This window comes from Bos taurus, chromosome 2, assembly GCF_002263795.3.
Source record: "Bos taurus isolate L1 Dominette 01449 registration number 42190680 breed Hereford chromosome 2, ARS-UCD2.0, whole genome shotgun sequence".
NCBI classification, from domain to species: domain Eukaryota; kingdom Metazoa; phylum Chordata; class Mammalia; order Artiodactyla; family Bovidae; genus Bos; species Bos taurus.
This window is the reverse complement of record NC_037329.1, coordinates 1745429-1759992: the sequence shown is the minus strand read 5'-3', so window position 1 is coordinate 1759992 and position 14564 is coordinate 1745429. Positions and strand designations below refer to the sequence as shown.

General features: G+C 44.9%; 1 protein-coding gene across 3 annotated transcripts in view; it reads right to left on the bottom strand.

Annotated features, from left to right (window-relative positions):
- The window catches only part of ARHGEF4 (Rho guanine nucleotide exchange factor 4), a 331537-nt gene that overhangs the window by 104865 nt on the left and 212108 nt on the right, over positions 1-14564 (bottom strand). The window contains exon 1 of one of the 3 annotated variants that reach the window (XM_059892237.1): positions 6465-6798. The exons of the other annotated variants lie outside the window; for them this stretch is intronic. Within the exon in view, the coding sequence (XP_059748220.1) occupies positions 6465-6522 (58 nt within the window). The 5' untranslated portion in view covers positions 6523-6798. Of the gene's footprint in view, positions 1-6464; positions 6799-14564 lie in introns of those variants that run through there. 3 annotated transcript variants of the gene reach the window in all.

Here is a 14564-nt window from a genome sequence, read left to right as displayed (position 1 = left end):
TGACTCTGTGGATCACAAGCTGGAAAATTCTTAAAGACATGGGAATATCAGACCACCTTAACTGCCTCCTGTGAAATCTGTATGCAGGTCAAGAAGCAACAGTTAGAACTGGACATGGAACAACAGACTGGTTCCAAATCAGGAAAGGAGTACATCAAGGCTTTATATTGTCATCCTGCTTATTTATCTTATATGCAGAGTTCATCATGTGAAATGCTGGGCTGGATGAAGCACAAGCTGGAATCAAGATTGCTGGTAGAAATATCAATAACCTCAGATATGCAGATGACACCACCGTTATGGCAGAAAGTGAAGAAGAACTAAAGAGTCTCTTGATGACAGTTGAAAGAGGAGAGTAAAAAAGTTGGGTTAAAACTCGACATTCAAAAACTAAGATCATGGCATTCAGTCCCATCATTTCATGGCAAACAATGGAAACAGTGACAGACTTTATTTTGGGGGGCTCCAAAATCACTGTGGATGGTGACTGCAGCCATGAAATTAAAATATGCCCGCTTCTTGGAAGAAAAGCTCTGACCAATCTAGACAGCATATTAAAAAGCAGAGACATTACCTGGCTGACAAAAGTCTGTCTGGTCAAAGCTATGGTTTTTCCAGTAGTTATGTATGGATGTGAGAGTTGGACTGTAAAGAAAGCTGAGTGCTGAAGAATTGATGCTTTTGAACTGTGGTGTTGGAGAAGACTCTTGAGAGTCCCTTGGACTGCAAGGAGATCCAACCAGTCCATTCTAAAGGAGATCAGCCCTGGGATTTCTTTGGGAGGACTGATGCTAAAGCTGAAGCTCCAATACTTTAGCCACCTGATGCAAAGAACTAACTCCTTAGAAAAGACCCTGATTCTCAGAAAGACTGAAGGCGGGGGAGAAGGGGATGACAGAGGATGAGATGGTTGAATGGCATCACTGACTCAATGGACACGAGTTGAGCAAGCTCTGGGAGTTGGTGATGGACAGGGAAGCCTGGCATGCTGCAGTCCATGCAGTTGCAAAGAGTTGGACACAACTGAGCAACTGAACTGAACTGAGTTTCTTATAAAGTTAAATATTCATTTACCAAATGATCTAACAATTCACTCAAATGTATGTACCCAAGAGAAACATAACTTACATCCATAGAGAGACTCATACACTAATGTTCACAGAAGTTTTATTTGTTATAGACAAAAACTGGAAATAACCCAAATGTCAATCAATTAGTGAACTAATAAGCAAATTGTGGTACATCCTTTCAGTGGAATATTATTTGGCAATTAAAAGGAGAAAATCAATTATTGATGCAGGCAAAAACATATGCATTATGTCAGGGAGAATAGCCAAACTAAAAAGAAAATATGATATAACTCCATTTATATGACATTCTGGAATAGGCAAAGCCATCTGTATAGAGAGTAGCCTAGCCAGCAACTGGAGGTGGGTGAAGGGGTTGACTGCAAAGAGGCAGCTTTAGTTTTTTAGAGAGATGAAAGTTCTACATTTTGATTATGGTGGTGGTTATACAGGTGCTTAAATGTATCAAAACTCACAGCATTATACACCAAAGAGAGTAACTTTTACTGTGTATAACTTTAAGAAAAATACAGAAAGATGGAAAAAAGTATGCAAGCAACTTGGTCACATCAACCTTCTGCCTGAAACCTTTCCATGGCTCCAACTGTCAGTCCACATTTTCTAGCACACAGCCACAGTCTGGTCTTCTTGTCTCCAGCCTCATTTCTTGCTATGCTCCTCATTCAATACCATTTGCAGTTCCTGCATATTGAGGCACAGTACCTAGCACAGGTGCTCAGTTAGCATAGGTTCCATTCCTTCATACATCGTTCTGCATTTGTTTATGTTAGCCCTTTCCCCTCAAAGCTCTTTCTACTCCTCACCACACTTAACTTGCAGGCAGTAAGTCTCAGGCAATACCTCCTCCTGACATGTCTCTCTAAACCACTTCCTCCTTGTCTCTGCCCCCCATAATAAGTTGGGTCTGACACACTGCTTCTGCGCTTCCTTATCTGTAAAGACAAAGATGTTCAAGCCTTGCATATTCTGACAAAAGGACTGATTTTTCAGTTGGCTCCTGGAAGACTGACTCTTAAGTCCTTAAAATATTCCTGTCCACTAACAGAGTCTTTCATACCTGGGACCTTGGAACATGCCAGATAGTTTACACTAATTATATGATTTGTGCTAGGGCCCTTGAGCTACACTGTATTAGTGGCCTCTGGACAGACTGAGGATTAAATAAGTAAGGTTGGTCTTTTGTATGCTGCATGCCTAAGTAACTGACTGAGAATGAAAACCCTAGACTTCAAGGCTTGGGTGAACTTCCCTGGTCGTCAATACTTCCTACATGTTGTCACCATGTTGCTAGGAAAATGGAGCACTGTCCATGGGATTCTACGAAAGGGCATATTTGGAAGCCTGTGCCTGATTTCTCCTGAACTCTGTCCTATGTACCTTTTGCCTAGGTTTTAATTTGAATCCTCTCACTGTAAGATATTGGAACTATGAGTATGACCACTTTTAGAGAATTATCTACTGAGAGTGGTTCTGGCACATCAAACTATTGTGTTGACTTCAATCAGAGCACTTATCATAATGAGCTGACACTGCCTGTCTCTCTCTGTGCTGTGATTCCTTCAAGGGCAATGACCTTGGATGATTTGTCTGCCATCTCTGGTGCCTAGTGCTGTGCCCAGAAAATGATGTGTTAAATAAATGTCTGATTGCAAGAGAGGCACAGTCTCTTCATGAGTCTGATTCCCTCCTGAGCCAGGAAACCACCTCCAGGGCTTGAAGAGGAATGCAGATGTAGCATGGGTTCTCTCCCAAGAAATCATGCATAAGGACAGGTAGTAAGAACTGTCAACCCTAGAAGCCTGAATTAAGAATTAAGCCTGTGAGACAAGACATCCAGAATAGGAATTTTAAAAACCTCAGCCAAGTAACAGCAGTGTGATAGCATAGCAGAGGGCTACAGAGGCTATTGTCACTTAAGGAGAGATGAGAACAGGGAGCAGAAAGAAGAGCCACGGAAATTTTACTCTGTTAACTACGTTTTATTTTCAGAATTTGCTTTCTCCAAATTAGGATAAGTAACATTACAGTGGAAAATGTCAAGATTGGATATTTAAAATTCAAGAAGTCTTTGGAAACAAGGAACGTCTATACTGTTCTCTGCTGGATTCCCTGCTAATGTTCTGCCCTGCAGGTTAGCTGCAATTCCAGTCTCAAGTATTAGCCTTTCTGGCTCTTGCTGACAGCTTTTAAAATGTTTAGCAATATTTTCTATCACAAAAATCACAACACCAATACTTAGGTTTTGCTAAGGCTCTTTTACTGGTAATTCTTAACCTTAAGCAATAAACACAGCTCAATTCAACACACCTGTACTTTGTCTTAGAGTCACCATTCAAAAAGAAATACAATATGCGATAAATGCAAACTCACTAGCAGGAAAGTGAAAGTCGCTCAGTTGTGTCTGACTCTTTGTGACCCCGTGGACTATATAGTCCATGGAATTCTCCAGGCCAGAAGACTGGAGTGGGTAGCCTTTCCCTTCTCCAGGGGATCTTCCCAACCCAGGGATGGAACCCAAGTCTCCTGTATTGCAGGCGGATTCTTTACCAGCTGAGCCACGAGAGAAGCCACTAGCAGGAACCCACCTTAAATCAACATCTCTGACTAGAGTCATGGAGTTGATTAGAAAAAAGGTCAGACCTTAGATTCCCATCTCCTCATTTTGAAAATGGGAGTACCTGGGACCCAGAAAAATAGCCCTGGCTGTTGAATAAAGACAACAGTGACCAGGCAAGTAGCCAAGACATTATTCCAATATGTGAACTGCCCCAGGATTCTGCTTTTCTCTGATGGGGCTGGCATAGGCTTCACTCCAAACCTAGCAGAGTCCCCTGATAAGACACACTAATCCAGGCCTGAAAGTGAAAGTCGCTCAGTTATGTCCAATTCTTTGCGACCCCATGGACTATACAGTCCGTGAGATTCTCTAGGCCAGAATGCTGGAGTGGGTAGCCTTTCCCTTCTCCAGGGGATCTTCCCAACCCAGGGACTGAATCCAGGTCTCCCGCATTGCAGGCGGATTCTTTACCAGCTGAGCCACAAGGGAAGCCCAACAGTACTGGAGTGGGTAGACTTTTCCTTCAACAGGGGATCTTCCTGACCCAGGAACTGAACCAGGGTCTCCTGCATTGCAGGTGGATTCTTTACCAACTGAGCTGTTCTAGTCAAACATGACCTAGCTGGGAAACTTTGAGTATGTTATTGCATCTCTCTGACCCTATTTTCATATCTGGATTGTAGGATAGCAATGGATTTTTATGTGGTTAATGAAATAACATGGAGCCTTATGCCTGGCATATGTAGAAGTTACTCAAGAAATGTACCTTCCCTTTCTTTTTTCCATCAAGTTCTCTATGGCAGCCTTTCCAATGAGATTTCCTCAACTGAACTACAGACACCCCCAAAATTATTTGAATGCTACCAAGGATGTTATATCCATTTCAAAAGAATATAATTCATTCATTGCATACAATCGGTGCCTCTGGACATCAGGACTTACTTTTCTTTAGGAATTCAGTTAAAAGATGGTTCCACGGACTCCCACAGCTATACGGGGTTCACGTACCCTTTCATACTTCTAGTACAGAACATGTACTAGAAGTATGTCAACTCTCATGTCAACTCTTCCAGTATCATGTTGCTTTAAACCCTCCCCTGCCACTGCAGGGGCAACTCTGAGCCCCTTGAGAAGCTTTCTGGGCCTTAGCTTTTACCTTGTCTCCCTTCACCCCACCTTTCTCCAACATCCACCCACCCTACATCTTCATGCACATACAGCTGTTATCTCTCAACTCATCTATGCTGCCTCAGTTCTCCCAGCCTAGTCCAGACAGTCCATGGATCTCAGGAGTGTCCAATAAACCTAGGCTTCTGCCATATTCATCTGCCTTCTGCCTGCCCTGGGGGCTACCAGGGCTACACTCCACACAAACCTCCGCCCTCCCCAGGGGTTCTTTGTGCCGGTCTGCCATTGCTGAGGAGGAGCAGTAATTCACTTGACTGTAGAAGTGGAAGGAAAGTTATCTGGGCAAAGAGAAGAAAGGGTTCATTTGCCAATTTGCTTAAAGTTCCCCTTTGGTATTCATCTAGTTTGGTTTTCTTAAACTGAGGGCTATTTAAGCACTCCGGAGAGGAGGGAAAGGAAAGTTTCAAGGGAACTGGGATGGGAGGGAGGAGCTGCAGAATTCTGAAATTGGAGGGTACACCAACAGCTGAGTCATTTAACTTTTCTGAGTTTCCCCTGTTTGTTCTGAGACAAGACAGATTAGAGTCATGGAGTGCTCAGTGCAGGTGAGTGGGCATCCTTCTTCAAGTCTACTGAGTTCAAACCCTTTATCTGCCATTCTTGGTCGTCTTACACTCAAGCCAACCTGAACTCCTCCTCAACCTGGCCTGTGCTCCATCCAGGAATGGTGGGGACAACGGCACAACGAAGGGGGAGGGGATGCCACAAGACAACCCTGTGTATCTGGAGCCCTGCAGCTTTCACAGGCTGCACCCCAACCCCCATCCAGAAGCATAATGGGTGCACTACCTCTGTTTCCCCGGCAGCACCTGTCTTCCTTTATAGCTCTCACTGCAAGGGCTCAAAACTAACTTGAATGTTTCTAAGAAGTAAAATATAAAGATTATAGTTTAACAGCTAATCAAGGGTCACCACTCTGGGTTTCCTTGCTTAATTAATATTTAGGGTCAATGTCTTCCTATCAATTTGCACCCAGAACTCGGTCCCTAGGATATGAAAGGGAGCCCTAAGAGGAGCCCACTAGTCCCAGGGGACACCACAGCAATCCCATCTCCGGCAAACGCAGTTGCAGCGGGTCCAGGAGGAGAGCCCTTCCTCTGGCAGAGTGACTCAGTCCTGGAGCCAGGACCACACACACTGAATCCAGTCCATCCTTAGCCAGAGAGCCTTCTTCTCTCTCCTATTTTACAGAACCCAGGAGCTGCAGTTCGGAAAGCCAGACCTGTGCCATCGGTCAAGAACGTTTAGAGAAGGGAAACAGCCCATCAAGGGATCACATTCTATTCTCACCGTAAACACTCAATTTCCGAGTTGAGGACGCGACTGGCTAAGAAGGGGAAGAGGGCCGACTAGGCTCAGCTGTAACAGAAGTGGTTAAAAGAAGGGACGAGGGTGGTGGGCGGTGGTGGTGGTAAATCAGAAGAAAACCCGATAAAACAAAGATTCGGAAGAGCGAAGCAATAGGAACCAAGGAAGAGGAAGATGGAAACGAGCAACAGAAAAAGTGCAGGAGGAAAGGGCGGGCGGAGACATCATCTCGAGGGGGATGGACAGAAGGCGCTCTAGACGGACTGACGAGGGGAACCGAAGGGGTGCGGCGGCGCGAGGGGCGGCGGCGGCGGCACCCTTACCGGCGGTGGCCGAGCGCAGGCTCTCCAGGCTCCAGGAGCGGGACAGGGCGCCGCGCATGCCCCCGCTGCCGCCGCGGCCCCCGCACACCACGCCGCTGCTGTCCGAGTCGGAGCCCGGGGACAGCCCGGCGCTACTGCCGCCGCCGCTGCTGCTGCTGGTGCCGAGGTCCCCACTCGTCTGCCCGCTCGACTCGCTCGGGCATTGCTGCGCTCTCGTGCAGGCGGGTCCGAGCTCCAGCCACAGGTTCGCGGGCGGCTGGGCCGCGGCGGCGCCGGGGCTGCCGGGCGACGGGGCCAGCGAGCCGGGGCCCGGGCCGGGCGAGGGGCGTGCAGACGGCCGCGCGGCGTCCTCGGCCCCATCCCCGCCGCCGCACGGCCGCCGCTCCGGGCCAGCTGACATCATGGGGCTCCGCTAAGGAGGCTCCCGGCCGCCGCCAACCGCGGGGGCTCTGCGGCCGCGGCGGCGGGGACCCTCAGCGGGCGCGGGGCGCGCGCGGCTCGGGCGAGGCCGGGTGTCCACTGGGCAGGATGCGCGCATGTGCTTGTCGCCCGTTCCCGGCCGCCCGGCGGGCGCTGAGCCGCGGCGCCGACCCCGGTGCGGGTCGCGGGCTCGGTCAGCACGCGCTCACGCAGGCGCGCACGCAGACTTGGGGCGGCGGCGGCGGGCGCGGCGCGCTGGGCCCCGGGCAGTTCTCGGTCCTCGCAGGGACGTGCCCTGCCGCCGGCATTCGCGCGCGTGGGTTAGGACTGGGGCATCCTTGGAAGGAGGCGTCCCAGACACCCCGCATCCATGGCAGTGAGGAGAGCTGGCGGGCGCTGGCTTTCCCCCTACAGGATCCAACGCGTCCTTGCCCGTCTTGGGCAGGAGTGTAGGCAGGAGGCCACGCTCAGCCCCGCAAGCCGGGTCGGGGAGCGCGCTTGGTGGCGTCGCGTCCCTCCTCTCCGGGTCTGCCACGCAGCGGTGCGCGGGGAACTTTCGGCACTGACGCCCCTCGGGCCAGCAGGCCAGCAGGAGTATGGCGGTGGTGCTCTGCCATCAAAAGTAGAGGCATGGTCCACGCCAAATAATTTTAGAAAGTGTCTGGCAAAGTCCAGTGACAGGTACAATCGAAAATAGGAGTCACAAAGCACATGACATAGAACCAAGAGCCAAGGATTCTAGGGTTTTTCAAATTTTGTTGTTGCGGAGGCAGGGATTAGAGAACGGAGCGTTTCCTCCAACTCTCCCACATACCCGTAAGCATTCTGTAGGTTCTTGGAGTGTGCCTAGTGGGAGGGTGAGGTACCTCTACTGCTCCAAACACGCGCGACGATCAGTGAGAAGTGTGAGAGGACGTCCCAGTATCTACTGACAAGGGCTAAGCAGGGCTGCCGACAGCCCCATTCCCAGGCTCAGCACTCCTGCAAGCTCTAGGGAGCTGGTTGTAAAGCAGAATAAGTATTAACGATGGTCAGGATGAAATGAGAGGTCCTTGCCATGCCCTAGCATACTAGCTGGTGTAGGGTGAATGCTGGAAAAGTGGTCATTCTCTCCGCTTCCCTCCACTTGGGGTCGGTTTCCTGTAGCCCATCTCCTTCCCTAAGCAATGTGTGTGCCCAGCTCTGTATCATAAGGGATCCTGCCTCTTCATAGATGTCATCGCCTCTTCTTACAGGCCCTGGGTTATCTCTTCATATGATACCCACCCTAACAACTCAGGGGGCTGGGACAATGGCATGGCAGCGTTTATGTACAAAGCAGAACTCTGCGCAAACAGAAGGCAATACTAGTGTTTTGGAAGTTCGATCGATGGGCATTGCAGGGCGACTCAGCTAAATCTGCACCTTGAAGGCCCCCTCCCCCGTTAACTTCTCTGGGAATCCTTCTTGATCATTCCATACCTTATATGCACACTTCCCACCCATCCCTCCATTCTTTGCTGTCCTTGGGAAGGGCAGCCCTCCTCTGACTCCCCCTTGCTCTTTAGTGCAGGCTTTCTGCAAGGAGGGTCACCATCTGTGTTCTTGTCTGGTTGTCCTGTTGAGGCCTGTGAACCTAGCTAGCCCTTGTAGGTAGGAAGAACTGCTGTGGGAGGGATGAGTCACAGATCAGGAGACACCCTCCCAGTCTGTCTGTGGGTTCTCCCTCCAAAATAAGTGTCCAAGTCCAGCAAGACCCCACTTTCTGTCATCACTTTCTTTCCCTTGCTCTTTGCACTACAGCTACGGCCTGAGGGCCTTTGCATTTACTGTTCAGAAAAGAGCACTTACTGTCTTCATTGAGTTCTGGTATGCAAAAGGGATCCACATTTCTTAAGACCACAGTGGTGATGGCAGCTGAAATTAAGGCTTACTACCTGAGGTTCAGGGCATATCAGGGGACAAAAGTTGTGCAGTGAGATGTAGCTGCCCTGCCCCCACCATGGGAAATATTCCACTATGTATATACCACATACATACTACTGAATCAAGACAAAGAATGAAATAATGCCACTTGCAGCAACATGGATGAATCTAGAGAATATCATACTAAATGAAGTAGGTCAGAAAGAGGAAGACAAATATTTATATGTGGACTCTAAAATACAACACAAATGAACTTATTTACAAAACAGAAACAGACATAGAAAACAAACTTACGGTTACCAAAGGGGAAAGGGATAAATTAGGAGTTTGGGATTAATGGATACAAACTGCTGCTGCTGCTGCTGCTAAGTCGCTTCAGTCGTGTCCGACTCTGTGCGACCCCATAGACGGAAGCCCACCAGGCTCCCCCGTCCCTGGGATTCCCCAGGCAAGAACACTGGAGTGGGTTGCCATTTCCTTCTCCAATGCATGAAAGTGAAAAGTCACAGCGGAGTTGCTCAGTCGTGTCTGACTCTTAGCGACCCCACGGACTGCAGCCTACCAGGCTCCTCCGTCCATGGGATTTTCCAGGCAAGAGTACTGGGGTGGGGTGCCATTGCCTTCTCCAAATGGATACAAACTACTATATATAAAATAGATAAACAACAAGCTTTTACCTTATGGCACAGAATAGTCAATATCCTGTAATAAAATAATGGAAAACTTAAAAAAATTTAAAAATATATAACTTTATTTTCATGGAATAATAAATATAGTTGCAAAAGAAGGAGTGAGAAAGTCGCAAGGAATATTAGTTCCATCCCATAGAAATTCTGTGAGAGTCAACTAAAAACTGGTAGAACAAGTGCATCTTTAAAAGCCATACAAAAATAATCAAGTATAGGATAGATATAACAGATTTTTTTATATCAATTATGTAATTTAACTCGGGTCTTTTGTCTTTTACTTCATTTTTTTCAACTTAAGCAATTATACTACATGATTTCCATATGACTGTTATTCTAACACTTTATATACTTCCTTTTTAGCCATGGATTCTAGCTGTTAATATCTCTCACATCTGTTTAAAAAATCATAAAATATAATCCTAACAGCCTGTAAAAAAAAGTAGAGAGTTCCTATATCAAGCAGAATGGGATAACCTATTTTAATTGGTTTGCAGAAACCTCAAAAAGCTTCAGAATTAAAAAGTAGCTTCATTAAATATCTATTGCAAAATGCTAATGAAAAATTAAAGACACAAGAGGTACAAGATCGAATCTGGGCTCTTGGCAGTGAGAGCATGGAGTCCTAGCCACTGGACCACCAGGGGTTCCCAAGACTGATGTGATTTCTACTGCTCCCCTCTATCCTCTTTTATTTGAGTGCTCATCCTGGTAATCCTTGTCTGTAGTGCCCAGTTGAGAAAGGAAAGTAAAATTTCATGTGCCCTCCTGTCCAAGTCCAGACATACTGGTTATTGATTCTCTCCCAGGGACAACTGTCATCTTCTTGTTCGTCATTATCTAAGTCTTCCTTTTGGCTATCTTTGGAAGTGGCTCTAAGATCTTGTTAGGATAATATCTTCTGCATTGTCTTTGAGAACACCTTTAAATCTACTTCAAACTACCAGAAACATTTAGTTTGTCTCAGCTGAAATCTGACAAGACGTTTGAAAGGATTTAAGAACTCTATGATCAGAAATTTGGCCAAAATGGAAGCCAAGGTTCACAGCCTTTCAGGACTTTTCTAAGGCCTTTTCCCCTAAGTTAATTGTACAGAGAGAGAAAAAGAAATTCCAAAATAGGTGGATGGGTTATTAAATCCTTTCAAATGTCTTCTCAGGTTTCATTTGGACAAACAATAAATATAAATCACAAACTTCAGAGAGGTAATTCTAATCTGGAGAATAAAAGAGGGGAAAGGTCATTTGAATTTAGAGAAATGAAAAATAATGTGTCTTCTCCACAAATATTAGCCAAGAAAGTTTTAGCTATCTGAAACAGATGAACTTATTCCAATTGTTCTTTTATAAATAGTGATTTTTACATCATTCTATATGTCTGGTAACTAAAATTTTAAAACGAAGCTATGAGGTCTCTGTTTGCATTTGTATGTTTCTCTGTCTGTATTAGGTTGGTGAAAAGTAATTTTAGTTTTGCATTGTTGAGCTTTGCCATTTGATATTGGAATACATTCCTAAATAAATTGTGGTTATGGTATATATCATTTTAATGTACATTTCTTGATTTATTTATTTTTTGCTAATAATTTATTATTTGCTGTTTATTTTATATTTATTTTAGACAATGGAACTGATGTTAGACAAAAAGCAAATATGAATCATTTTCTTATTTGATTTCAAAATGGTTCATAAAGCAGCAGAGACAGCTTGCAACCTCAACAACACATTAGTTCACTACTAATGAACACACAGTGCAATGGTGGTTTAAGAAGTTTTGCAAAGGAGTAGAGAGCCTTGATAGTTGGAAATTGATAATGACCAACTGCAAGTCATCATTGATGCTGATCCTCTTATAACTACACACGAAGTTGTGAAGAACTCAACATCGACCATTCTATGGTCATTTGGCATTTGAAGCAAATTAGAAAGGTGAAAAAGCTTGATAAGTGGATGCCTCATGTGTGCTAAGTTGCTACCGTCATGTCCAACTTTTTGCAACCCTATGGACTGTAGCCTGCCAGGCTCCTCCTTTGTGCATGGGATTTTCCAGGCAAGAATACTGGAGTGGGTTGCCATTTCCTCCTTCAGGGATCTTCCCTGATCCAAGAATTGAACTCTCATCTATTATGTCTCCTGCATTGGCAGGTGGGTTCTTTACCACTACCACCACCTGGGAAGCCTCACAAGCTGACTGCAATTAAAAAATCTATCATTTGAAATGTCATCTTCTCTTATTATATGCAACAACAATGAACCATTTCTTAATCGGATTGTGACATGTTATGAAGAGTGGATTTTATACAACAACTGGGAATGACCAGCTCAGTGGTTGGACCGAGAAGAAGCTCCAAAGCACTTCCAAAAGCCAAACTTGTACCAAAAAGAGGTCATGGTCACTGTTTTGTTGTCTGCTGCTGGTCTTATCTGCTATACCTTCTTGAATCTCAGCGAAACCATTACATCTGAGAAGAATGCTCAGCAAATCAATGAGATACACCTAAAACTGCAACATCTGCAGCTGGTGTTGGTCAACAGAAAGGGGTCAACTCTTCTCCACGACAATGCCTGACCACATATCACACAACCAACACTTCAAAAATTGAACAAATGGGGTATTGAAGCTTTGCCTTAGATGCCAGATTCACCTAATCTTATGCCACTGACTACCACTTCTTCAAGCATCTCAAAAACTTTTTGCAGGGAAAATACTTCCACAACCAGGAAGAGGCAAAAAATGCTTTCCAAGTGTTCGTCAAAATTTGTAAAAATCCAAAGCATAGATTTTTCTGCCTCAGGAATAAACAAATTTATTTCTCATTGGCAAAAATACATTGATTGTAATGGTTCCTATTTTGATTAATAAAGATATGATTAAACCTAGTTATAATGATTTGAAATTTACAGTCCAAAACTGCAATTATGTTTTCACCAACCTAATATATATGTGGTTGATGTGTGGTATTTCCTACCTCTGGATGATATTACTAAAATTAATTTGTAAAAAGAGCTCTATTTAATTGCCTTAAAAACAAACAAGCACTTACAAACAAGCACAAATTAAGGGTTTGAGAATTATAAGCTGTGAGAATTATAAACTAACACAAACGCTTTTCAGGTTCATGAGATCTGAGAAAATATTCAGTATTAAAACTAGTTTAAGTTCATTGGCTTTGAGTCTGAGCAAACTCCAGTTCAGTTCAGTTGAGCAGTCGTGTCCGACTCTTTGCGACCCCATAGACTCAGCATGCCAGGCTTCCCTGTCCATCACCAACTCCCAGAGCTTACTCAAACTCATGTCCATTGAGTCAGTGATGCCATCCAACCATCTCATCCTCTGTCATCCCCTTCTTCTCCTGCCTTCAAATCATCAGGGTCTTTTCCAGTGAGTCAGTTCTTCGCATCAGGTGACCAAAGTATTGGAGCTTCAGCTTCAGCATCAGTCCTTCCAATGAATATTCAGGACTGATTTCCTGGTTGGATCTCCTTGCAGTCCAAGGGACTTTCAAGAGTCTTCTCCAACACCACAGTTCAAAGGCATCAATTCTTCAGGGTTCAGCTTTCTTTATAGTCCAACTCTCACATCCATCCATGACTACTGGAAAAACCATAGCTTTGATTAGACAGACCTTTGTTGGCAAAGTAATGTCTCTGCTTTTTACTATGCTGTCTATGTTGGTCATAGCTTTCCTTCCAAGGAACAAGAGTCTTTTAATTTCATGGCTGCAGTCACCATCTGCAATGATTTTGGAGCCCCCCAAAATAAAGTCTGTCACTGTTTCCACTGTTTCCTGATCAACTTGCCATGAAGTGATGGGACCAGATGCCATGATCTTAGTTTTCTGAATGTCGAGTTTTAACCCAACTTTTTTACTCTCCTCTTTCATCAAGAGACTCTTTAGTTCTTCACTTTCTGCCATAAGGGTGGTGTCATCTGAATACCTGATGTTATTGATATTTTTCCTGGCAGTCTTGATTATAGCCTGTGCTTCATCCAGCCCAGCATTTTGCATGATGTATTCTGCATATAAGTTAAATAAGCAGAGTGACAATGTAAAGCCTTGATGTACTCCTTTCCTGATTTGGAACCAGTCCATTGTTCCATGTCTGGCTCTAACTGTTGCTTCTTGACTTGCATACAGATTTCTCAGGAGGCAGTTAAGGTGGTCTGGTATTCCCATGTGTTTAAGAATTTTTCAGTTTGTTGTGATCCACGTAGTCAAAGGCTTTGGCGCAGTCAATATAGAAGTAGATGTTTTTATGAAACTCTTGTTTTTTTGATGATCCAGGAGATGTTGGCAATTTGATTTCTGATGCCTCTGCCTTTTCTAAATCCAGCTTGAACATCTGGAAGTTCACAGTTCACGTACAGTTGATGCCGTGCTCTTGGAGAATTTTGAGCATTACTTTGCTACTGTGTGAGATGAGTGCAACTGTGTGGTAATTTGAGCATTCTTTGGCATTGCTTTTCTTTGGAATTGAAATGAAAACTGACCTTTTCCAGTCCTGTGGCCACTGCTGAGTTTTCCAAATTTGCTGGCATACTGAGTGCAGCACTTTCACAGCATCATCTTTTAGGATTTGAAATAGCTTAACTGGAATTCCACCACCTCCACTAGCTTGGTTTGTAGTGATGCTTCCTAAGGCCCACTTGACTTCAAATTCCAGGATGTGTGGCTCTAGGTGAGTGATCACACCATCGTGGTTATCTGGGTCATTAAGATCTTTTTTGTATAGTTCTTCTGTGTATTCTTGCTTCATCTTCTTAGTATCTTCTGCTTCTGTTAGGTCTTGATCGTTTCTGTTCTTTATTGTGCCCATCTTTGCATGAAATATTCCCTTGGTATCTCTAATTTCCATGAAGAGATCTCTAGTCTTTCCTATTCTATTGTTCTCCTCTATTTCTTTGCATTGATCACTGAGGAAGTCTTTCTTATGTCTCCTTGCTATTCTTTGGAACTCTGCATTTAAATGGGTATATCTTCCCTTTTCTCCTTTGCCTTTTGCTTCCAGGTTTGCAAGATGGTGGAGTGGAAGGACGTGTGTTAATCTTCTCCTGGGAGAACTCCAGAATTACAACTTGCTACTGAACA